General features: G+C 42.6%; 1 protein-coding gene across 2 annotated transcripts in view; it reads right to left on the bottom strand.

Moving 5' to 3' along the window:
• Positions 1-22,611, bottom strand: part of KCTD16 (potassium channel tetramerization domain containing 16) — a 159,290-nt gene extending 136,679 nt beyond the window's left edge. The window contains exons 1-2 of one of the 2 annotated variants that reach the window (XM_083600235.1): positions 22,551-22,611; positions 18,015-19,194 (exon numbers count right to left, since the gene is read on the bottom strand). In XM_083600235.1, coding sequence (XP_083456361.1) covers positions 18,015-18,846 — 832 coding nt within the window. In that variant the 5' untranslated portion in view covers positions 18,847-19,194; positions 22,551-22,611. Of the gene's footprint in view, positions 1-18,014; positions 19,195-19,452; positions 20,221-22,550 lie in introns of those variants that run through there. The other variant, XM_083600234.1, reaches the window with a different exon arrangement.
• Positions 22,612-27,206: the final 4,595 nt, after the last annotated feature.

The raw sequence follows: 27,206 nt of genomic DNA, 5'->3' as shown, positions 1-27,206 counted from the left end.
AAGTTCTGTTGAGTGAGCAGTTGTCCTGCTCAGGCAACTACTACCCTTTGTACATGCAGCAAGAGGTGGCGATTGGTTTGGGCTGTGGAATGTGGGAATGACACCTCCAAACACTCTGCATTCTCTGCACACACAATCTGCAGCCTGAACTGGCTCAGTTCAGGAAAAGCTTGACCATTTGATTCCGCTACATGTATAAACTAGCATTAACAGCACCATCCTAAGCATGTTTACTCAGAAATAAGGTTCCAGTGAATTCACTGTGAACGACTCTCAAGTAAGCATGCACAGAAGCCCTGTTGTGTTTATAAGATTGCAGCCTTACAGTGCCTGGTACTCTGGATTCCTCAGAAGGCAAGCTGCCTGAAGTTTGGGAAATGACTGCTATAAGAGCAACATGCTGCTATAGATCTACTGAAGCTCTGGCTTTCAACACGCAAGCAAAATGTGAGAGTAGCATAGCACAAAAGTATCAAGGTGTTCCAAGCGTAACATAACAACACATCTAACAGAGTGCAGATAATGGATGCTTTTTCACAAACACTTCTTGGCTTTGAAACTTTGCTCTGTTAAAAGCAACAAATGGTGGGGTGGGGAGGTGGGAACTGTATAGGGATTTGGATCCTGATACACATGCCACTATTGCTAGGTATTTCCAAGCAATTTGCAGCAAAACAGCAACAGCCTTGTGCACATTAAAGCATGAGTAGGCAAAGTAGAGCCCGGGGGCTGGATCTGGCCCAATCACCTTCTAAATCCAGCCTGCGGACAGTCCGGAAATCAGCATGTTTTTACATGAGTAGAATGTGTCCTTTTATTTAAAATGCATCTCTGGGTTATTTGTGGGGAATAGGAATTCGTTCATTTATTTTATTTTTCAAAATATAGTCCAGCCCCACAGAAGGTCTGAGGTATAGTGGACCGGCCCCCTGCTGAAAAAGTTTGCTGAGCCCTGCATTAAAGACTAAGGCATTTTGTATGGTATAAGCTTTTGTGGACTCGAGTCCATTTCAGCTTATGAACTTCTGCAGCTTCATAAATCATGTTGCTAAACTTGATGAAAATTGGTCCTCCCATGAACTGACAGTCACTTGAAAAAGGAAGGAGCAAATGAACAAGAAAACAATCAGTTATCATATGCATGACCATTTCCAATGTGCACACCACCAAATCACCAAGGAAGTTCAACATGCCTATTTTATAGTGTGCATTTATTAGGAAGCCATGGTTGGAACCAAGTTTTCACCACATGTGTATACAGACACAGAAATGCAATTGTTAATACATTATAGCAGACTTCCCTCCAGATTAATTTTTTTACTACAACTCCCAATGATGCCACTCAGCATGGCCAATGCTCTGGGATGATGGGAGCCAAAACATCTTGAGACAATCATGCTATCTTCAGATTCAAGGGGTTCAAGGCACGAAAAGCAATCCCAATCAAAGTGGGATAAAGTAGAGCTTTGTATGCCTTTTGTAACAAAAGCAATTTCTTCGTCATTTGAAAACATCGCAAAAATCATGCCTCTTTTTTCCACCCCCAATCCAAGCATCCTTTCTAAAGCTAGTCCTGAGAAGTTCACACAGCAAGACAAAAAGCTGTCCAGCTTTGATGAGGGATATAGTCCGTAATGAATTCCAGATGTGAGCATTTTCTCCTAAAGATGACACTGGTTTACAATGAGTCGCTTTTGAAAAGATTGTACAATGAGGGCAATCTGAAAAAGCCACCCATGGTCTCAGTTGCTCAGCTTGATCTTGCAGTGGCCTTTCAAAACCACAGCCCAAGCCGTCCTCTTCAGATTTGTGTGAAAATGGATCTGTTCATTTTGCAGTGGTTCTTTAGAAACTGCTTTCATTCAGTTTCCATCAAGGTTCACATGGACATCACACATTTAGAGCTGTGGAAAAAAACTCAAAACCTCACACCAAAATCCTGTTGCTCTCTCATCTGCTGCACATCTCATATCCACCAGCAGCCATGCATTTAATAACATGGAGCCAATTTTATGAAACTCCCTCCCAGTTGAGGTCAGGCAGAGCCCTTCTGTGTTGAACTTTTGGTGCTTAGTGAATACTCCCCCCCCCCTTTCTGGCAGGCTTTCTGAGTTTATTGTTTTAATTCATATTTAGTTTCTTTGTATTGAGCTCCCTGTACACAGCTTAGAGAAGTGTGTGATTAAATGATATATAAATCAATGAAATAAATAAAATAACAAATAAATAGTTTGGGAACCCTGGAATGCTCCCTCCCACTGAAAGACAGATCTTTTCAGCTGAACTTTCCAAAGTTGAGTTGCTGAAACCATTTCCGCTCTGCTGTCTCATCCATTTTGTGGGCTTAGGTTTCTCTTTGTGCCTTTAGTACACTGCTTTAGAAAAACAGTATTAAAATACATTACATAAAATAAATGCAACATGCTCTTAAAACCGAGAGCTTTAGAGAAGAGAATATCTAGCATATAAATCCCAAAAATGCAATTCTTATTTGCTGTGAATCTCCCTGACACAAGAAACTAAACTTGTACAGCAGAATAATGTCATAGAGTTGTGAAATCAAGATGAAGATTGCTATGTGCTATGCATTCATGAAAATACTCTGTGATGTCTTTTTTTGCTTTGAAAAATATTAAATGGTGGTACAGTGGTATCTTGGTTTGCAAACGCCTTAGTACTCAAACAACTTGGAACCCAAACACTGCAAACCCAGAAGTTTGCGAACATTTTTTGGAAGCCAAACATGCTCTGTTTTGAGTGTTATGCTTCCAATTTGAATGCCACACTTCCATTTTGAGTGTTACGCTGAGGTCTGTCTGTTTTTGCTATTTATTTTGCATTTTTGTTTTTGCGGCTTTTTTGTTTTGTTTTTGTGACTGTGTGGAACCCATTTCAGCTACTGATTGATTGACTGTGTGGCTGCAATACATTGTTTATTGCTTTCATTTTATGGATCAATGGTTTCATTAGATAGTAAAATTCATGTTAAATTGCTGTTTTAGGGGGTGTTTTTAAAAGTCTGGAATGGATTAATCCATTTTGCATTACTTTCTATGGGAAAGCAGGCCTTGGTTTTGGAACGCTTTGGTTTTGGAACGGACTTCCGGAACGGATTAAGTTTGAGAACCAAGATACCATTGTATCTCCATTTATGGTATAAGCTGACAAGCAACTTTTTAAAGAACTGGAGTGGAAGATGGTAAGTTGATGTTTATGATTACTTTTTAATTGCTTAATTCCCTGTATGCTTTATTTTCATGTACACCGCTTAGAAATGCTAGTGATTCAGTGGTATCTCGCAACAACGCACCAATAGTGGCTAATTCTAAATGAAAACTTCCCCTTTAAATGAAAGCTGAAATGGTGCTTGTGAAGTGATTGTACACCCTTTCTGCCTGCTGGATTCCATCCCAATGCCATTTGTCATGGCTTCCGCGCACCTCTCTGCTTTAAAAGCCAAGATGTACCTTGTAGTGCTAAGTGCTTTCTCCTCAGGAACTATGAAGTGGCAAAGAGACATCCATACACTCCACTGCCCTGAAGAAAGCACTGTATGAGTTCGTGGCTTCAGTCTGCTCCAAAAAGGGTCTCTCAAGTGCTGGGAGAGAGCTAAGTTCAACATTCAGTTCATCAGCTTGGCTACTCAGTCAGCTACTCCAGCCTTGCCACCCCCACCAACCATGCTAAGGGGTTATCAAAGTGCACTCAGTAAGTCATCGTAATATATACTGTATATATCCCCCACAGCTAATCAGTAAGTATCTAAAACTTGCCGACCATTTTGTATGATGGCAGATTCAGTCGAAGTCTTGGGGAGGGGGGAGATCCAGCATTAGTAGCATATGAACCAACCTCCTCAGGCTGTTTGTCAGCTATTGCTGTGCAGTTTTCACATCCATGTCAGGTTTAAAGTTTACACATGAAAAGCCACTTTATATGACTAACCCTCAGTGGTAAATTGCAAACAGGCTAGGAAAAGCACTCTAAAAGGATGGTTTGTATTCACAGGTACCTCAGCCGTTGGCTCTAACCAGCCACTGAAAACTTAAACTTGTTAGCATGTCATGAGAAGATGCGTTTAAGTTTTTAAAATATTTTATTATTAGAAAGCTAATGTGACTGTTACCTTTATGACTACCCAGGTTTGGGGCCAGGACTGAGTGGGCCCTTGGCATTAATGCCTCTGATGATTCTCTGTGGTGGAATTGCTGGCGTCCACACCCACTCACCCCACAAGCAATGAGTAGTGGTGCTGCTGTAGATCAGCAGCATTAAGGAAAATCTGCACAGCAGTATCCACATTGGGGGAGAGCCCAGTTAGGGTAGGCATCAGCACCAGTAGCCCATGCCAAGCGGTGCAGTCCTTGGCAGTTGCCTGAGTGTGCCGGCTGTTGACGCCAGCCAGGCATTTGGAACTGTAAAAGCAACAACATTTAGCACCTGCTACAGCACATTGCTGGAGATGAGCTTACAGCAGATCTAGACCCTGGTAGAGATTTGTTCTGCATGTCACCATGGCCAAAGGGAGAACTTGCAAGGCCTACAAGCACCCTTTTGAACACCAGTAGTCCGGAACACACCACCCCTGATCCTGTTCAGGGACTTTAATCTGGGCTGCATGCTGCCCAGGCTGCTCAGGATTGCTCTCTTTTGAAAGAAATGGGACTGTTGGAAATTTTGCTTTTTACAGAATGATCCATTTATTTTGATTTATTTTTTTTAATCCCATTTTTGTGCCACACTCACCTCCCTTTTCCTACTCCCTTCTAATTCCAGGACTCATTATAGGAATCAGGAAAACTGAAGACACGGAGGGTGGAAAAATTGACTGGCAACAGCTCTTTCTATTCCTTTTTGTAACCAATTTAGGAGGAGTGAGAAGACACAAGGAGGGCCATTTCTAGGTAACACCATCCTCATATTGTTCGATAACTGATAAGACAGGCCTGTGAGCAGGCTAGAGTCTTCGCATCTGCTTGTTTGGGTGGTGGACATAATGGCTTAGGGGGCAGAATGGAGACAGTAGAAGGGATGCAAATGACAAAAAGCTTGTGAAGGAAGACACATTTAAGGGTCTGTTGGCATTCTTCTAACCGTTCCTCATCACCTCCTACAATAATATCCATCAATTAAGTCACATGAAGTGGCTGCCTGGGCCAAAAAGAGCCCAGCCCAAATATCATATTGCCTTTAGCAAAGGCAAGAATGTGAATGGCTTGGCTGTTTTTAAGAAGAGCCTAAGATGAAATCCCAAAATAATCAATTCTGCTAGTGTAGGCATGTTGGAACATTTCTGCACTCTCAGTCTTCAAGAGCATTTTTGCACTCTTCAAGTCCATGTGTGTATTTGTGGTGTGTGTTATAGAACTAGAACAAGTAAAGGAAGATGTCGCTGGTGCTACTTTTGTGGCAGCAGCAAGTTCATAATAAGAACACCCATGTTCTCGTCCTCTGTTGTCCCCCTCAATTCCTCCCCCATTTTAATTCTTTTAAGCAGAACTGCACTAAACAAACTAACCTTTTATTTTTAAAAACCCTAAACTTATTAGACTAGAAAGAGCACCAAAGAACAGATGGTTGTTCAGCCTGAGGAGAACATGCAAAATGACAAGTCAATCAGTCAGCCATTCACCTGCATCTCTAATTTCCCTCAGCAAGATCTACTCAGAATGCCCAGTGTTAAGCCCCACTTAATACAAGTTTGCATAAAGGAGCTCTATAGTTACTCAAGTTGTAGCTCACTGATAGAACATCTCCTTTGTATGCAGAATGTCACTGATTTGGCTCCCACCATCTCCAGGCAGGCCTGAGAGACACTCTGCCAATCAGTGTGGATAATACTGACCTAAATGGACCCGTGGTTTTGCTCAGTACAGTGGTACCTTACATACGCTTCAGGTTACATACGCTTCAGGTTACACACTCCGCTAACCCAGAAACAGTGCTTCAGGTTAAGAACTTTGCTTCAGGATAAGAACAGAAATCGGGCTCCGGCGGCGCGGCAGCAGCAGGAGGCCCCATTAGCTTAAGTGGTGCTTCAGGTTAAGAACAGTTTCAGGTTAAGAATGGACCTTCGGAACGAATTAAGTACTTAACCCAAGGTACCACTGTATAAGACAGGCTGTTATACTATGCCACAGTCTGTTATTTGTAATTTGCATGAATTTTTAAATTTGATTCAATGGCACTCACAGAGTCCTCATCTTCATTGCATCCTGGTAAATCCCTGCTAACATCAAGCCTTATCCAATTAACAGTTAGAGGAGAGATTGTTTTTCTTTTTAGCTGCCAGTCAAGAAGGGATCTTCGTGGCATGCATATGATCCCCCAGTGATGGGGATCTTTTGGCCCTCCAGATGTTGTTGAACCACAACTCCCACCACACCTGACCATTGGCCATGCTGGCTGGGGCTCATGGGAGCTTGAGTCCAACAACACCTGGGGAGTGGCAGGTTCCCCACCCTTGAGAGAAAGCAATGTTTGGAAGAGCTGCTACGGAAAGAGAGTGTGCCTATTATCCTATTTATATTCTGCCATTGTCCCAAAGAAATAAGGATTATTAATATTTTATCAAATTTTAATGTCATCACAACCTGGTGAGATAGGTTACCTGAGAAACAGTGACTACTTAGAAAGCCTTATGGTTGATGAGGGATTTGAAGCCAGGTCTCCGTGGTCAAAATGCAACACTCTGTCCACTATATCACACTGACTTTCAGCTTAGAATCATAGCAGGGGTGGACTTGGGTCTTCCAAATTTCAACAGCGCCCTGTGCAAGACCAAAATTAGGCACCCCCACTTCTTGCCTTCCACTCTGCTCATGCATTATATAGTTGCTGTGCCCTGCAGCACCCCCCTCAGCTCTGCATTGGTGTGGTTTTTTTCCTCACCCCTCTTTGCAGCCCAAAGCAGAGGCAATGTTGTACACATGGTAGGGACACAGGAGAACTCCTGCCCTGCCACACATATATGGAGGACCCATTCCAGAGACTGTGTGAAGTGTGCCTGTGTCCCAGAAGCAAAAAGCAACTCCCCTGGAGAAAATGGCCAGCTCAAAGCTCCAAATGGCACAAACAACACAAATCACTAAGAAGGCAAAATACCCAGACCAGCCAGTCTGATCTTAGTGAACATTCCCTTCCATCTAGCACTTAATATGGATGTAAGAACATGGGAAATGAAGATTTCCTCTCTGCTTAAGGGAACATCTGCCCTCTATAAGGACAGTGTTTCGGTTCTATCCATCCCCATCCTGTTCACAGTCTGTCTTGCACTCGAGAACTGCATAAATCCAACAGTATTTGAACTTCCTCCCTCCCACTCTTCCTCCTACCCACTCTGCGTACTTCAGAACTCCAGCTCTCTTGAGAGATCATTAAATTTTGGAACAATCAGCAGTTCATTTTGTATATTTCATTGTGCAGTGCTGGAACTTTTTAAAATGTGCTTTGCCATTAAATAATACTGTGGCGCTATTAAGGAAGGGGCAGATCTTAAGACGCTTCTATCTGGGTGCTGAACAATGATGTAGTGACCTCCCCATGAGAACACTCCACATCAGAAACAATAATGAATATGAATGGTATTTTTCAAGATTTCACTGTGTGCAGAATGAACTAGGGATGGGGGAGAAATTAGATAAACCCAGTTTGCATTTAAAGATGAACCTACTGAATCTGAACTTTCCAAAACAACAGGCAAACAGGAACACAACCATCTTTCAGAATTCACACTTCTCTGATTTTTGCAGTGCGGTTCCCCAGCCATGTGATGTCTACAAAATTGCACATGCCAGGGTACATTTAAAACTGCACATAAAAATTCATGAAAATAACATACAAACAATTATTATATTAGGGGAAATTGCTTTGCAGAAATGTGTGTAACATGCAAATTTGCATACAAACATGTGTATATGAGGAAATATTCACACTAAAATGTGAATAACTTTTCAGGGGGACTTAAACAAAATTCAAAAACTGATGTTGAAATGTGGAGAAGTGAACTTAAGACTGTAAAAAGGGGGGAACTGAGAGAAACTGAAACTGACCAGTGCGAATAAATTGGCCAGTGAGCACTGAGTCCCACTGATGTCAACAGAAGCCAGTCATACATGGCTCAGTTCATGACATCTTGCTGCCTGAAGCAAAATGGCACTTCCCCCATTCCACATATAAGACAACTAGAGCAGCAGCTGAATATTACTTCAACAATGACAACAGGAAGTCTTTCAGGGGCCCTGAGGCCAGCATTCCAGTTTAGGGTATTTCGGGCAAACCAAGCACCACACATACCTCTGTACTCCAGGAGAGGGGAATGCTGCCCCCTTCCAGCATTTGCTGCCTGAGGCAGTTGCTTCACTGTGCCTAATAGTCAGGCCAGCCCAAGCCGCGTTCCCTGTCATTCCATGCTATATTGCTGCTTCACAGCACAGTGCTGGAGCCAAGGCAAGCATCCCCACACTGCAAGCAAAATGGATTGTTGTGGCTGTGACAACCACAGGCAAAGTCCAAAAAATATATGAGAGGATCAAGGAGGGATTTTTGTGTGTGTGCTTCTCCTGAAGCCTAATTTCACAGGGAAGATTTGTGTCAGCCATACACTGGCCTTGCTCTAGCTGGACTACATATTTACTTTGGGTAAATATGTGAGATAATGCTCTTCTGCAGTTAATGTATTTATGTATCCTTCTTGAGTAAATGAAAGTTCCCCTCAGAGCTGTTTGAGTTGTGCACCCTGGCTTTAATATATCACTGGGAATGAGACATATCTAATTGACTCAGGCCTGTAGTCTCTCTCTTATATTTTCCTTGCCTTTTAACTTTACTGGGCAATTACACATAGACAGACAGATAGTATTGAAGTATAACATACAACAATAAACAGTAAATTAAAACACTCCAGTCTGCATCTTTTACAAAAAAGTAAATGGTATTGATACAGTTATACAGTCCAGTCAGAAATACCACCTTCAAACCCATCTTTAATTCCACTATAATACGTGATGTCAGGTGAGTGACAATGGCAGAAAATGGTCATGGGGGTCAAACTGGTCTGCCTGACAGGCCTGATTTGACCCTTGGGCTGGAGGTTTCCCATCCTACACAATATCCATGCTTATTTTTTCCTACCAGTTTTCTAGGCATGTGTGTGATGAACCCATCTTGACCCTAGAAGCCCATGCCACAATCAATTTAAGGTGCCACGAGACTCTTTTGTCATTTCTCTCAGAGATCATGACATTATGCTGACAACGCAGCGATGCTGTTACTGTTACAAACAAACTCCACCTCAGCAAGCATTTTGTGGTGGGGGTGCCACATATTACCATTCTAGTCACACTGTATGTATATGAATTTAAAATGCACTTACTAATTAAATGCTGTCTCAGGCTTTGTTCAAATAGAAATGGTGACATGTTTTGGTTGGTTAAATTAATCTTAGGTAAAGTATGCCATCCGGATATACCCTTGGGATTTCCTTCGCATCTGTTGTTAAAAGGTCATAAATCTGAATTCTAAGTAGGCACCAATTATTGCACACATTTTCTCAAATACCAGCCCCTATCAAATAGCATACGTTCATTTAAACACGTATAATTTGATGAGTACCCCATAACTCTCTTAATATTCATAACAGACTTTAACAGCAGAATGAATAAACCAAACAGTGCTTTGTCAAAATGGTAAGGTGAAAAATCAGGCCACAACCCACAGGGAAAGCATAATGAATGAAAGCAGCCAATGACTCGAAGGCTCACAAAGCCTGTCAATTAATTTTCAGCCTACAGTCATTTTGCTATGGATGTCTCAAAGTTTCCTTTGAACATTACAGTTACCCAAGATGCTTTATATGTGTGGTTATGAAGGCAAGGCAAGCCTTAAGGAAATTTGCATAATACTCTCAAATTAAAAAAGAAGGAGGAAACTTTCATACTTGTTCAGACTTTGGAAAAATATATCTAAGAATAACGGGCACATTCATTTGGAGGTATATCTGAACACATTATGTAAATGGGTAATATTGGATCTAGCTCAGTACCTCCCAGCTGTCATTACCTTAATCTGGAGGGTTAATACCTCTACCCAGTCTTTTTTCCAGCCATTTCCCGACATCTATCATTTATATCTGTTTGCATAGTTTCATTCCCACTTTCCCGAGTGCTGCGAAATACAGAGTAGCCTAAAGCAACCTCTTTTTTGAGCAAAGATATGCATCACAACATTCAGAAAGCATGAAAGGCAATGGATAACTAAGGCTGCCAATCCAACCCACTTACCAGGGAGTAAACTCCATTGAATTCAGTAAGGCTGACATGGTTAGGGTGGTGGTGTAAAATGGGGCCATGAAAGATAAGCCACTGTTGAGCCAGCTATGCGCATTTATTGATTTCTTTATTTGTCACCCAAAGCCCAATGGTCTGCTTTATGGAAGGCAGCATTGCTTTAAAACTGCAGTGTTGCTACATCTTCATATAGCATTGCCACATTCCCCAAGGGAAAACACAGCATTTTCAATAAGTACATATGTATGCTACTTAATACAAAGGAAAACATATTTAATGTTCTACATAGTATACTGCTGCATTTGAGCGAAATAAAACAATTGGGTGGAGCTGAAAAAGGAAGACAGAGAGATGAAAGATGGAGAGCCTGTTTCATTCCATTTTAAAAGGGTCCAGTGTTGAAACAATACAAAATGTTTTCTTTCTAAGCATGGATGTCATGGCAGTATATTTGCCACATTTACAGAAAAAGTCAAAGAAGAAGCTGTGAAGTCTGAGGGCTGATCCATATGTTTCCAGGGCCTTTATGTAACTGTGCCTCACTCCGTTTGTATAACATTTGCAGATGCATAGTGTGGGTCAGACAAATGCTATAGGGTTTTATCCAAAGTTAGTCCTACTCAAAGCAGACCCATTGAAATTATTGGATTCAACTAACTTAGGCCCACTAATTTCAGAGGAAAGAATTCAACACTGTGCCAAGGGGATCAATCCATCAGGGCAAGTACTTTGGCTTGCCAGGCAGAACGATCAACCCTCTCCTTCCCCCATGCACTGTTCCAGGAGTTCTCCCATCCCACCCCCAGTCAATGGAGAGGTGCAGGGGGAGGGGGAAGGAGAGAGGGGAAGCCCCCTTGCACAAGCAGTGCTTCCACAGATGGTAATCATTATTTGAATCCTACCCAATGAGTCTACCCCGAGTAGAACTTATTTGGATACAGCCCATAATTATCTTCCATACCCAGGGTCAGCATCGGCACTTGCCATCCTTGAATAGCTGCCAGTTCCCCTTACTCCAATGGGGCCCACCACTATTGTCAGCCTGCCCACTTTTAATTCCCCACCCCACGGCTGCATCTGAGAAGCACCAGACAGCTTCTCTCATTAGCACTGTAATTTCCCCTAGTTCTCCCAATATAGTATCACTGCATTGTGGGAAATTAAGATTGTAACTGGACCCAGCTGTCCAGTGCTCTTCAGAGCATTGCTATGGACACTGTTACCAGAGCCATGTAAATCCATTGATGGAGCAAAGGCCACACCAGGGGACACTTTGAGCAGGGCCTCCTCATACCTGCACAACCATCATCGAGCCCCCAAGGACTGACTAAGGATTGGCCACTCAGGAAAATGGTTGGGAGCTGCCTAGTATCTGGTAAAGCCTACTTTGTCTTTCCTTCACACAGGACGGACCAGCTGAGGACTGACTATGGGGCAATGCAACAGTTGGCAGGGAATGGGTCGGGAAGGGACAGGACAACTAACAGAGGAAAGAGGGAGGTTGACCCAGCCACACATTCAGATTAACCACAGGGGACAGGGGAGGGGCACTTTGGGAAATCGCCACACCAACAGAATGCTGGAGCCTGTGTTCCATTTTGACTGGCAACTCGTCCTCTGAGCAGGCTTTTATTCCAACAGACACCACACAAAGAGCCTGTAATCCCTGGATCTGTTAAATAATGGACCCAGCATACACCAAGGCACACAGCTTGCTTCCAAATTCCCTCTTGTGCTGGCCTACTTTAAAGTTGGAGCACAGCCCAGCTGTGCTGAACACACGTTGTCATCCTAGTCTTTTGCTCTTCAGCTCCACTATCCCCACTCACCCAACAAAGCAGAAACAGTTTTGCTGTGTTGGCTGCCTTCGTTGGCTCCTGAAAGTGCAAAGTGAAAAATGAATCTCCCACTAGAATTTTGGATGCCTACATCTATCAGCCATTTTTTTTAAAGCCAGTATCAATCTATCTATGCCACTCATCTGAGATGCTGTTAAATACTCTGGCACTATTAAAACTGAATTAATCCACCTTTCCGTTGTATTTTCCTTTAATCCAACTGGATACTTTGAAATAGGTTGATAGAAGTGTGCAACATTGCTGGCTTTAAAAATAATAACATCACCAATGGCTTAATCAGCAAAGGATCTGAAATATAAGAATTACAGCAGCTTGTCTCACCGCCTTTTGAAATTATGAAATCTTTCCATCGGCTTGCCAAGCTCCCTGTGTTGTTGTTCTCTCTCTCTGTGTGTGTGTGTGTATGTATGTGTGTGTATGTATGTGTGTGTGTGTTTGTGTACAGGAGGTATTTAAGCTGATCAGCACAGAACATCTTTGCATGTAGCTAACTAGTTGCTTCAGAATACCTCCCACTGTTTCGGCCCATTAACCCCAGCACAACAGCTTGATGAATTAATGCTTATATAGGCACAGTTGGCAGCTTCTAATTAAATAATTATGGTTATACAGCTGCAAAGAAGCTGGAATGTCCCATCGGAAAACCAGCTGTCAAGTTTTATTGGTCCTGAGAGTTTTTGAAAAAGAGAATTTCAGGAATTTGATGTGAAGGATCTCTGACCACTCTAGACTCTCGGTGTGGGTTGCCAACATTCTCATATTAAAACATCCAAGAAAAGAGTGTGTGCATGCATCTATATAATTGCTGTCTCCCATCAGAGTCATACATTGTTACATAGCACGTATGATATAAATTATTGTCATCAGTACAGCAACTACTCAAATCACCTGCTGTTGCATAAGGCAAATTTGCATTTTGGATTTTGGCTAGCTGTTTCAAACTGGTAAATGCAATGAAGGAATGATCAGCATAATCAACATTCTTAAGACAAGGGCTTCCTTTTTTAAGAGCAAGGTATCACGACGCAATAGCCACTGAATACCACAAACAGTCATTATAATGACTCCCACAAGCATTTTGCCAGCTTTACCCTGGGAGAAGCAATCTGAGTGAATGTTAACATATGAATCCACAGAAAAGGTCCTGAACTGGGAGAGATGTTAGGTGTGGATTCAGCGCATCAACCACCACTGAGAACTGATCAGAGGAAGGAACTACTGCACTACAGGGAGGGGGACCCGGCAGCTTTTAAGATGTTGCTGGACTACAACTCCCACCATCCCTTATCATTGGCCATGCTAGCTAGGGCTGCCAACAAAGGTCCGTATAGTTAAAGCCATGGTTTTCCCAGTAGTGATGTATGGAAGTGAGAGCTGGACCATCAAGAAGGCTGATCGCCGAAGAATTGATGCTTTTGAATTATGGTGCTGGAGGAGACTCTTGAGAGTCCCATGGACTGCAAGAAGATCAAATGCATCCATTCTTAAGGAAATTAGCCCTGAGTGCTGACTGGAAGGACAGATCGTGAAGCTGAGGCTCCAATACTTTGGCCACCTCATGAGAAGAGAAGACTCCCTGGAAAAGACCCTGATGTTGGGAAAGATTGAGGGCACAAGGAGAAGGGGACGGCAGAGGACGAGATGGTTGGACAGTGTTCTCGAAGCTACAAACATGAGTCTGACCAAACTGTGGGAGGCAGTGGAAGACAGAAGTGCCTGGCATGCTCTGGTCCATGGGGTCACGAAGAGTCGGACACGACTAAACGACTAAACAACAACAACAACAACAACAACAAAGCTAGGGCTGCTGGGAGCTGGAGCTCAACAACATCTGGAGAGCCAAAGCTTCCCCATCTTTGAACTACAGGGTGCCCAGTTAGACCTCAAACCTTCAAGAAAATTATTGAGCAGTGATGGGATCAGGCCAGGTAATGTCTCAGTTCCCTGATCTTTACATTAAAAAAAAAATGAGTTCAAGCCTGTTGGTTTGGTCTCTGCCTCAGAGCCTTGCATTTGGTCACATCTCAGTCAGCTCCCGTCTTGCTTGCTGTATACGCTGTTGAGAAAGTGCCAGGAGATGTGAAGCAAGGAGACCAGCTCATGATGATGATATGGCACAAGGGGTGCTATCTCCCAGTTGGGGAGCTTTGAGGCTGGGTTCAGCAACTCTGTGGCTTGCACCAGTGGTCTTCCTCATCATGGTTGCTTTTTGAAGCCAGGATCTGACTTGTAAGGAGCCAGATCTATTAGTTAACAGCTACTGAGTTAAGAGCAGACCACCAGCTTGGATCCCCTGAATGGAGTGGACACAACTGTCCCCAGCATGCTGAATATAAGGAGCCCAACAGCTTTGCTGCTGATTTATTGAAGAAATGTCCTATCTGATTTTACCAATATTGTAAAGAGGCAAATGAACATAAGATTTCAGACATGGGTCAGAAAGAAAGGGAATCCCTGAATGTAGAGGAGGTGGGGGGGCTGTGTTCATGCGTGTACAAGATTTGTCAACTGAGGTACATCTAGTTTAAGCAAAGGTAATAGTCTCTCAAGGGACGCGGGTGGTGCTGTGGTGTAAACCACTGAACCTTGGGCTTGCCGATCGGAAGGTTGGCGGTTCAAATCCCTGAGATGAAGTGAGCTCCTGTTGCTCTGTCCCAGCTCCTGCCAACCTAGCAGTTCGAAAGCACGTCAGAGTGCAAGTAGATAAATAGGTACCGCCCCAGCAGGAAGGTAAACGGCATTTCTGGCTTTGCCAGAAGCAGCTTAGTCATGCTGGCCATATGACCTGGAAAAACTGTCTGCGGACAAACGTCAACTCCCTCGGCCAATAAAGTGAAATGAGCACTGCAACCCCATAGTCATACGAGACTGGACTTAACTGTCAGGGGTCCTTTACCTTTACCTTTAATAGTCTCTCATGCACCATAAAGAATGGGTGGTGGAGTTACAAGCCATCTGCATGGAATCTGGTAGCTTGCATATCACATCAAAACATTTTTAAAGCCTATCTGTCATATTGTGCATTTCCTTGCCACTTGGGTGAGCCATATCTACACCTTTAGATAGTGCCAAAACTTTCTTCAGAGCATCATAAAATGTAGTTTTTCAATTCAATTAAGGCAGACACAGAATTCCAATGGCTGATAAAAGCTAACAAAGTAGTCCCACCTGCTAACAAATAAAGAAAGTTGGCTGGCCATAGTTTGAAGATATCCAGTACAAAATATGGTCATCAAGAATGGTACACATAATGGGGAATCTATGCAGAAGATCTAGTAAATAGATTGAGCTGAAGGTTCAATCAAGGTATACAGGCTGGCAAATGAGACAAACTTTGGCTTATGAATAAGGCATGGGGTTAAAATATATATTGAAGGAGAGAGACCTTGGGGGAGTCAGCCAGTTAAGTAGGTCCATTAACACAAGGGCTTATGACTATGCAATGGAAGTTCCCCTACTTCTCCTCTCCCCACATGCCTCCCAAATCTTTGTGGGGGTTCTCCCAATCCTTTGGATAAATTTTCAAGAAGGTTGCAGAGGGCACAGAGGGAAAGGGGAGGGAGAAGTTCCATTGCACCTTCCAAAGTTCTTCCAGAATTGAACCAGTTTGTTGGGCACCACCCTTGGTTTTTCACTTGGTTCTAACCAGAAAGAATTAGAATAGCACCATCAGCAGTATGATAGCAGACAAATCATAAAGGCATCATCCATATCTTGGCTGTGTCACACTTCACCGTGAGACACAGTGATGGTTCAAGACGCCTTAGCTCTGGCAAACCCCAAGCCTCCTTGGATATCTAAGTCTACCCTACCTAACATTTATGCAACAATTTGAGCCCCAGCTGCCTCTTCTCGGATCAACAAGACACCATAAGCAAATGGAACCTGTTTGTGGGCTAGGAACTGTTGCAACTGTTCCCATCAATTATAGAAACACCATCAGGGTGTTTGGGTGTTTTGCTTTGTGTTAGCATGTTCAGTGGTTGGGCCAGCTCTCAGATCCAAGGATGGATGTGCCAGAGGTTTGCTCAGCTGCTTGCACTGAGCAAGTGAGAAGGGAAGGTAGAAAAACTCATCAGTGGATCATGAAAGGTGCTGCATTTCCCAAGAGAGAGTAGAGGGAAATTTCTTTGTGAGCTCTGCCTGATAAGCAGTATAAAATGCATTAAATAATTAAATTACATAGTCTCAAGAGCAGTTTTACATGTCATTTCCTCATATATCTTCAGGGGGGACTTCCTTTGCTGTATTTTATTTTCTTTCTGTTTCTCTTTTCTTTTATATCTGTCATATGACCATTGATTGTAACTTGGGAGTGTGTTGGGGTGGGGGTGGGGGAATTAACAAAAGTCCAAGAGAGAGAGAGAAAGTAGGGATTTAAGGTCAAGCCTTAATAATTTCTTCTTTCAACTTGTGCCTGCTTTTAAAAAGTTATTTCTTCATGACAACAAATATACAGACCAAAAGAAAAGTTAGGAACTAATGCACCGAGTATGAATTACATCAACTATGAAATACTAGTAATCTCTGATGTAATTTTAATCAGACTCTAACTTCAATCCTAAACTTTGGGCAAATAAGCAACTAAAAACTCCAGCAACTTTCTGGATCTTTATTTTGCCAAAGCAAAGCAGCTGTCGATAATAACAATCATACCAATTCCTTATTTCTCCCATTATTATTTTCAATAAGTCAGTGTTTCATTTTAGGAAGAATTGTTTTGAAATTAATTAATACCTGGGAATAGTAACGATTTCATTTATATCATAAACACAAGATACAGGCTCCTAACATATGCATCTCAGACTGGATGCTCACATAATGCCTTACATTTTAGTATTTGCACCTATTACTAAGCCTTCTCTCAATTTTCTGCACTACTTTTCAACATCAGCCCTCATAATCTTCTTCCCTAGCTAGTTATGCAAAGTGCAGCAAGTCAATTGGATAAGACACTTCTACTTCACATTTTTCTTCACAAAACACGTTTGCAGGGGACAGGAAAAACCTGGTTGTGATAATGAACCAATTGATCCTTCTCCTTTTTGAAGTAAAATCACAATAAAATACTGCAGCCACACACACTGAAGATCAGACAAGGCCTTTTATATAAGAATTTACGGAAGCAAAACTACCCTGGTGTGACCAGACAAAAGTGTTCCCTATACAATGCCAAAGCTTCAGATCTGAGTCCAGTCCTCTGATGAGATTCCAGGCAGCAGAGTAAAATTATCCAGTTAGGAGGAACATTTAAATCAGAGTTACTGTAGCAAGATGCAGTATACTCATTCTTAGGCATCTACTGTCTATTTCAATACATAGATCTTATCTATGAAAAAGACCCCTGTTGAAAAAGAGCTAGGATGAGTAGATTTCACTTTTCCTTCTATGCATGAAAGCATGTCAGCTTTGTTCCTAGATGGCTTGGCTGGCAGTGTGCGATTATTACCAAACACCTATTACCATTGTACAGTTTCTATCATTAAATCAGCAGCGCCTTTCTGCCTATATTGGATGAGCACTCAAAATGCACACAAGATAGTTAAACTGCTGGTTAACTATGGTGGGATAGATGCATCTCTGCATGTTTGTGTGAGTGTGTGAATGTCTGTCATAGGAGCAGAGAAGGGAGGAAATTCCAGCAGTCTGTGCTGCCCCCTAGCCAAGACCATACCACTGAATTCACCACCAGTGTGTGCTCAAAAGACTTGCACTAAATACCCCCTTTGCATCCCGATTCAGAATGAAATTTCAGTTAGCAGAAAGGACACGGAGGCTTGATCAAATCAGGATAACAACCCAGCTACCAAAGGAAACAGACTCCCAGCATGCATCAAACCCAAACAGTCGCCACAGCAGATGTACTTACGATAAAAGACGTATTCCGTGTAGCTGGACCAAACTTTGTCATCAGTGTATTGATTGACAAAAGAAGCCGTGACTGAAGAATTGCAGGCCACCATGTGGAATCCACATTCTGACAACATATCAAAAGCCCTTTCCAGGTGCCTGAACTTCAGGTAGAACCTGGAGGTGTATCTGTCGGGAGCCCGGTCTGGGTCCCTGCTCTCATTCAAACTTTCTCCAAAAACTTCTTTGACTAGAGCAATCCTGCCACAAACCAAAATCCGCGGGACCCTCCTGAACTTGGCATCTGCTTGGGTCTCCCGACCCATGGTGCACGACCCCCGGTAGCCAATGGTAATGAAGCCCCACTTTCGATCCGAGGGCATGAGTGACGACGGGGCACATATTCTTGTGTCACTGCTTTGGGAAACCTCCTCGTAATCACTATGGCAATAATCGTCGGGGCTCTGCTTGATCTCGTCCGGACTCAGAATTTTGACCAAGTCTGGCAGCTGAAAGTACTCGGCTTCCCTTTTGAGCCTCCCTCTTTCTGGAAAATGGTCAGGCAGGACCACTTGCTTGTCCCTGAGATAGTCCAAAATGTAGCGGAACAGGAAGCCATCTCTGTCGATGAATATCCTTCCCTTGGAATCTTTTGCAAGATCGTTGGCCGACTCTCTCTTGGAGGTGAACATTTTCCAAAGCAGGGTGTGGGGAATGCCTGTTAAAGTTGAGAGGCGAGTGAAATAAACCTGGCCGCCCACATTCAGCTCTATCACCTCTGGGTAGGATTGTGCAGCTGTTGCTTGCTCTCTGGGAGGGAGGTAAGTCCTGCAGTTTCCACTCAAGGCCATGATATTGTTCAACAAGCCAACCACAAGCTCTGGGGGAACTCGCACTCACATCCACGGTTTCAAGAAGGCTCCTTGTACCCACTCCCCCAGGGGTCTCCTAGCATTTAAGGAGACTGGGATGGGTGGGTGGGTGGGGAACAGGAAACAGAAATGAGGTTACAGGCTTTATTTCCCAATTGTCCAGAAATGGATGATCACAAAAACTGGCAAGGTGACTTGAACCTTACAAAAACAAAGAAATACGAGAATTGAAGAGGGCTCCCTTCACACAAGACAATCACATAACCAGATCTTCCATCAAAGCCCCAAACAGTAGGATCAAGCCACGTTTCCTTATCATTCACAAGCCTGTTGAATAAAAAGAAAATGAAAAAGAATTATTCCTCTATGCATGGGGGGAAAACCCACACTATTTTAAAAGAGTAAAAAGCAGTTGAGTTTTGAACGCTCAGCATACAACCTATTTAAGGGAATATTTTTCTTGCTCTATCATTTTTGTTTAGGTTAAAGAGAGGTTGAAAGAGGTTTAAAAAAAACACATTCCAGGTTTGCAGAAGCATCTCATTTAGATTATGCAAATGAGGGGATAGAAGCATTGAGCCTTACCTTGGTTACACAAATGCACAGTTCCTGCGAAGGGAAGCAACATTTCCTAAGCAACCCCCCCCCCAAAAAAAAATCAGCACTGAGGGTTGAATCTGGTATAGAAGCAAATCCAAAAGCAGGAAAGGGACTGGGGTTTGTGAGGAAGAGAGCAGCTCAGTTGGCAATATCCAGGCAGAACTTAACTGTTAAAACCCTTGCACAGGAAAGTTAACCAGGCTGGGCATCGGAGAGAAACGAAGCTGTGCAACAATAGCTGAGACCAAGAGAGAGAGAGGCAAAAGCAGCATAAATCCCAGGTCAGGACTCTTTAGGACAGGAGAGAATTTCAGGAGGAGGACCTTGCTTCAGATGACTTGCAGAAAGCCCAGATAACATGAAGAGCAGTGAAAGGCAGTTTCAGTGGCATCCCACAGTGGTACCCTCTCCATCAGGAAGGGCAGAGATCCTCCCATGTTCCCAGCCAGGTTGAGAGAGCACAAGCCTGCAGCAGTTTGAAGTGGAGTGGAGCGGGGGTGGGTGAGAGGAAAAGGATGCCCAGGGAAGCTGCTTGCTCTCTGCTTTCACTACCCAGGCTGCTGCCTCTGGTTGCTGGGCTGGGTGGTTCCACAGTTCCCAGTGCAGTTCGGATGCTGTTGTTTCAGCAGTGCAGGGAAGAAACCATCCAGGGAAATGACTATTACATCATCTTAAAGGAATATGGCTTTGAGAAAGCCGAGCAACCTGGAGGGGGTGGGACTCGCGCGCTAGTTCGTTTCCCCTCTTCTTCATTTTTTAACGAGTTGCAGGAGGAGAAGCACAACGTGACGCTGCCACAAGCAGCTCCCCTGAAGCAGCAGCGAAGCTCCAGGAAAGCTTATGCTGCTTCATCCACTGGGTGAAAAGGACCAGTTCCACATTTTGTCCCTTGCAGAGCTCTGTATTTGAGAGTATTTAAGTTCTCTCTTGTTCTAAACGCAGCTCTCTCTCTCTCTCTCTCTCTCTCTCTCTCTCTCTCTCTCTCTCTCTCTCTCACACACACACACACACACACACACACGTTCCTGTTGCACATTTTTCTGCCTTGATAAACTTGTGTCGCTCCGTGGTGCGATGCAAAATGAAACCTTATGGTTTGATTCTGCTCCCCCGAAGACACACAGTACAAATTAAATGACACAGTGGCGTAGCGTCGGTTGTCAGCACCCGGGGCAAGGCAAGTAATTTGCGCCCCCTAACCCGTGGATTTGCGCCCCCTAACCCATGGATTTGCCCTAACCCCAGATGTTGCGCCCGGTGCGGGCCCCCCCCTGCACCCCCCACGCTACGCCACTGAAATGACACAAATATTTAGATTTAGATAAATTTATTGTCATTGTCCGTATATACACAGTATACACAACAACGAAAATCAAACACCCCCCCAAAGACCGGGTTCACATACACATTTACACGTATCTCCAACACTCTCATCCTATTCAGACATAATCTATAAAACATAACATAATCCAGAATATAACATAACCTATTTAAAGGCATAACATAACCTAAAACCTATCTCATTCCTTCCTATATGCAAATCGGAGCTTTGATTTCCCCACACACATACACAGGGAAATGTCGCTCGTTCTACAACAAATTAACTCATCAGGATCTGTCAAGCAGAGCAACCAAAAAACAGGGGGTGGAATGGAAAGCAAACAGAAAGAGGCATCGTGCAGTAGTAATAATGGTCTCGAAAAGTTAAGGAAAGAGTCAAATGATAAAGCACCGTAACCAAGTTTCATTGTGAAGTCTGTAGGGTCCTAAAATGTGCTTTTAAAAGCAGTAGCGCCTGCACCAACTTAAGCGCAGAGAATCCAGCAATTCAACATAGATATTCAGGATTTTATATTCTGCACTTTTCAAGGATGAAGTCGTTGCTAATTCTGTTACTGCTGATGATGTTACAAGGATTGGATTAAGCTGCCAGGTAATTTGCTTAAAGGCTTTGGCATTTTCTGAACAAGGTCTATAAGCAGCTTCCAAAAACTTTATTACACAGTGTGTATTTGACATGTGTTAGCTAAACATTTGTTGTAAAAAGGGGGGGGGGATCACTCAAATCACACACTGGCTCAAAATGTTTGTATGGGCTCCAGAAAACACAGCAACAAAAGATAATTCATTAATTTTCTATCCCACCTTTTTGCCCAAATGAAACCAGGGTGGTAAACAACACCAAAGTGGTAAAACAATGTATTTATAAATAAGATGAGACACATTTAAAACATGTTAAAACAATTTCAAACATCTAAAAACATTTAACACAACTAAAAACATGTACAAAAGTCACATGCTCTCACGGATAATAGTTTCAAGGCTGCCAAGAACAGTTTCTTTCACCTATCAAACACTCAGGTAAACAGGAATGTTTTAAGTTCTCTCTGAAGCTCATAATGAGCAAGACAGACACACCTTCCTAGGAAGGTTATTCCAGAAACAGGAAAGCACCACCCAAAAGGCCCTGTGGTGGGTCAGTGCCAACCAGGTAGCATTCACTGGGTGTTCTGCTACAATATATATGGGTGCTTCAGCCTGGTTTATAGGGCTGAGATTTCAAACCTTTACAATCTTGACCAGGGACTTCAAAAACATAGATCTCTGTCCTAGCAAAACTGATAACCATATGGCTAAGAGTGATCAGCAAATTCTGGAAATTCAACACACATGTGCACGTACACACACACACACACACACACACACACACACAAACTTTTAGTTGCATTTAACTTCAGTCTTACTTTGGCCATAACATATTTATCTGCTGTTGCCTCTGTAATAATTTCGCTCCAGCAAAATAAAATAAAACCTTCTGCTGGTTTTATTTTGCATGTTTACAGCACCACCTCATGGCCAAATGAGATGATGGCAGACTTTTTAAGAACATACCTTCTAATATGTAACCTAAATTTGCTGGTCTGTGATTCAATCCCACCAAAAAATAGCAGCAGTCTAGAAGCAACCACTGTCTTCTGTGGTCATCTAGGATATGTTGGGCTCAAGCCAAAAAAAGAGCACGAGCCAGAGATAACAGTCATGTGCAAAAGAATATATCAGCGACATAGATTGAGAAAGCTTACCATGACTGAGCTTGCTTCACTTTGACCTAAATCTGATTCCCTAGAAACTCCAGGTTAAATCCATCCCAGTTCATAAGTCATTACACCTTGGCTTGTATCCAGAGCTGTGCTTCTGCTGTCAGAAAGCCTCTTTAGCTTGTGGAAAGGCTGATTCTGATCTAAAGTAAGAGTGCTGTGTGAGAGAAAAATGACCCCAAGTCTAATAATAATAATAATAATAATAATAATAATAATAATTTTATTTATACCCCACCCTCCCCAGCCAGGATCAGGCAGCTAACATCAAAGTATATGATACATTAAAAACATAAATCAAACAATCGATTAAAATACAGCTTAAAATCAAATTTTCAGCAGAATAAAATCAGATGGCAACCCACGGATTATAACTATAGGGGTTGGGAGCACTGAGTGCTCACCAGGCCCAACTGTTTGTGCTGGTCTTATATGAGCCAGTGGAAAGGGTTAGGGAGGCCACTTACATACAGGGTCTTATAAAAAAAATAGTAGTTATAGTACTAATAGTAGTAGCAGCAGCAGCAGTAGTAATAATAATAATAATAATAATAATAATAATAATAATAATAATTTTATTATACCCCACCCATCTGCTCAGCCACTGTGGCTGGCTTCCAACAAAATATAAAGGTACAAAATATCAAACATTAAAAGCTTCTCGAAGCAGGGCTGCCTTAATTGTTCAACACTGACATCTGATGGGAGGGTGTTCCAACAGGACAGGCTCCAGAGGGTTGGGGAAAACCCTAGATTTGGAGGGCATGTGTGGAGGAAACCTTTCCACTGACAAGATGCATTTGTTGGATACCACCCATTGTAACCAGTGCTACAGTTCTAACAATAACCTACTTCTGAGAAGCCCAATTGAGACCAACTGGACTTACTTCAAAGTATTTGTGCACAGGGCTGTACAAAATCAATCTAATCTTTTACACATGATTAGGGATGTGGGTGGTGCAGTGGTCTAAACCACTGAGCCTTGGGCTTGCTGATCAGAAGGTCAGCGGTTCGAATCCTCACGATGGGGTGAGCTCCCGTTGCTCGGTCCCTGCTCCTGCCAACTTAGCAGTTCAAAAGCACGTCAAAGTGCAAGTAGATAAATAGGTACCGCTCCAGTGGGGAGGTAAACGGTTTCGCCAGAAGCGGCTTAGTCATGCTGGCCACATGACCCAGAAAAACTGTCTGTGGACAAACGTCGGCTCCCTCGGCCAGTAAAGTGAGATGAGTGCTGCAACCCCAGAATCGTTTGCAACTGGACTTAACTGTCAAGGGTCCTTTACCTTTTCTCGTCTTTTAAAATGTCCAGTAAGTGATGCAGAACAACAGTGTCCTCCCCCCAAAAAGTGGCTAGAGAGTTTATATGCATGGTGTTTGCATGCATAAGAACGGCTCAGCTTTTTTGCATAGTTTGGCTACATAATTATCAGCGGTAGACATTTGAATGTGGTGTGTGTTCATAAGACTGAAACATAATTTATGCAAAGGCATGATTACTTGAAATTATTTATGCAGAGTTGTGCTTGCAGTTTACAGAGGCTAGCCCCTTTATTAAATTTAAATGAAACATCACAAGTAGTATAGCATTGTATCTTTAGGGGTGCGTTCCTTATTAACTTCAACAGGCTTTTTAAAAGACCAAAGAAGCTGCTAGGATGGAAGGAGATCGCGGTGTGACCTGTGGCACTGAGTCAGAGGGAGTTAATCCTTCCCTGTGTCATGCCATTTTACCAACTAATATCTGGCCCACTTGGAGCAACAGCAGCACAAGGAGGGGATGGTGAAAATCAGATTGGATTAATGTTGGATTCCTCTGTTGCATATCATTAAAACTCGCCTTTGCACTAGCAAACAGAGAATATAGCCCATAACGAAGAAAACACGTTAGATAAACAGACAGGCCTTTCTATCTAGCCCATCATCATTTCTTAATCCCAGCGGTTACAAGAGAGGAATAATGTCCATTAAGAATAACAACAAACTAAAAACAATTTAAAGGGTAAACAATTAAGTTCAAACCAATAAAACAATAGCAGAATACAACTTATATCTGTTCCCCACAAAAAGTCTAAGGGAATGAAATTTTTTTTAACTGGCGCCCGAAGATGAAGGATGGTGTCATTCGTATCTCAGGGGAAGAGAGTTCTGGAGCTGAGGTGTCACCGTTGAGAAGGCCCAATGCCAGGTGGGCTTGTCTCATTTGTGGGACCACAAGACAGTGTTCTCCACTGCTTAAGGCAGTGAGGGCCAAACTTAGGTCTCCAGCTGTTTTTGGACTACAACTCCCATCATCCCTAGCTAACAGGACCAGTGGTCAGGGATGATGGGAATTGTAGTCCCAAAACAGCTGAAGACCCAAATTTGGCCAATACTGGCTTAGGGTGTCAATTAAATGTTTTGAACATTTAAAACATTGATTTCCTTCCCAAAATATTAAAAGCCAGCACAACCCAAACTTACTCTAGTTGATACCATTTCTACAGGCCATAGCTTATCTCCAAAGGCCACAGAGAAAACTAGTTCAAGGCCCATTTAAATGTAGTGAGGAGTGGGTCTCTACCCCTTTTCAGTCTCCCTTCTGTTTCTCCCTCCTTTCTGTCCCCCCACCCCCGGTTAATATTATAAATTGGCAGACTGGATTTGTTCTTTTTAGCTCAACTAATATTGATGCAATTTGTCAAATAATATTTATTTTTTTATAGTGTAACTTATTATTGGATGTCATATTTCATAAAGTTCAATAAAATCATTTTAAAACAAAACCCGAGCTTACTTCTGAGAATAATTAATTGCAAGTAAGGCAAAGAAACAAAGAAACAATAAAATTACTCTGGGGAAACATTCTCAGAACATGCATCATGACCCTGAGGTTTGGGACCAGCCCCTTCTTCAGGGGATGAGGATGAGTACTAGGAGTTAGAGGGAGCAGCCCCAGCCCCAAAAACACTTCCCTGGTGCCACTGGCCCCTCCAGCCCAAGGATGCTGCATTGCTGTTCTCTGAATCAGAGAACTCCATTGCAGGAAGCCTAGGGAAACCAGAATCTCCCTGCTACCCCAGTGGAGTAAAAGACTGCTAGGCCCTTTTAGCTGAAGAAGCATCTTTCCATGAAGGTAGAGCTTGCAGCTGTGACAGATCTGCTGCTCTTAGATAGAGCTCAGCCTAAGACTGACTGGTGCTGAAGCAACAGCAGAGCCTTACTGTCTCACTGAAGAGGTTAGCTTGCACAACAGGAAAGCATACTCTATAGTCATTTCTATTTGAACATGAAATCTAGGAAACCACTGAATCAAGGAATTTAATGGATACTCAGAGTCTACAAGTAATACTTTCAATCAGGGGGGTGAATGCATCACTTTGATTTTAGCACAGTTGATTAGTGCCCATTTTACATCCACATTGCTATCCAAGTAAAAGCTGAATAAGTCAAATTTCAATTAAAGTTGTTCACCAGGAAACTCTTGAAAATCTAGCCAGGCATCTGCTCTAAATGTGTTATGCTACCATGGCACATATAGGCCTGATTCAGATATAAAATGGTGGAAACCATGGTTTCCTGCTACAACAAGTATTGGGTTTGTGCATGCTTCCTTTCCTTTCCTCCTCTTTTACATGCCAGAGGTGCAGACAGGAAGTATCTTTGTTTAAGAAATCACAATTTCCTGTGATGTCCAAACTCAAGGAATTGTGGCTTGTTGTAGTTCTAATTGAACAATCTAAAGCTAATAACCGAATTTGATCCTGGTTTGTTCTCACTAATTAGAGTTTAAGCAAACCACAGTACTCCAAGTTTAGACATCACAGGGAACTGTGGTTTGTTTAAAAACCTGGAAGCAAAAGTTTCTGATTTCACAGAGTCACTGCTGCTCATTCACATATCAGAAATCCATGGTTATTCAACATATTTGAACTAGGCCATAAGATGCAAGCTGCTTCATAGTACAGGGTGCTCCCCCCACCATCCCACTGCCTTTAATGTTATATGTTCCCAAGATCTGACAGACAAACTGTTAAGGGAGTGTGACAAAATGAAGTGAAAATTATCCACTGAAATAAGAGGTTATCTATTGACATAGTGGTAAGACTTACAAGTGGTAAATGTCTACTTAAATGCAGCTGAAATCCTAATAAAAACCTTTCACCACTTAATGGCAGGCTTTATCCCAAACCTGGCAGTCATCAATGTAAGAAGCTCGAGTGCCATAAAATATAATACATTCCAGCAATTTATAGTGTGATATTATACAACTTTGCCCCAGATGCCAAAGAAAAGAATGTCTTCCCCAGCTGTTCAGTGGGGGGGGAGAGAGCAAGAGAGCAAGAGCACGCAAGCAATTACAACACAGGGAAAAGAAAGAAGATAAAGCTTCTTCACATACCTTTGAAGCACATCTGAAGTATATCATTTTCATCCAAGAATTCTGGGCTCTGGAGTTTACCCTACACAGAGTTACAATTGCCGGCAACAGCTAACAAACTACAGCACCCAGAATTCTTTGAGAGGGGAGGTGTTTTAAATGGATAGTTTGTGCTCAGCCACAATGTTAATGAAAATGTGTAAACGTGGTTTTGCACAGAAAATTGCACATTTCATTTCTTTCACATCAACTGCCATTCTTAGGACCCAGACTCTCCGAAAAGG

Source organism: Podarcis filfolensis, assembly GCF_964270895.1.
Source record: "Podarcis filfolensis genome assembly, chromosome: 2".
NCBI classification, from domain to species: domain Eukaryota; kingdom Metazoa; phylum Chordata; class Lepidosauria; order Squamata; family Lacertidae; genus Podarcis; species Podarcis filfolensis.
The sequence above is the reverse complement of the archived record's forward strand: the minus strand, read 5'-3'. Positions and strand labels throughout refer to the sequence as shown.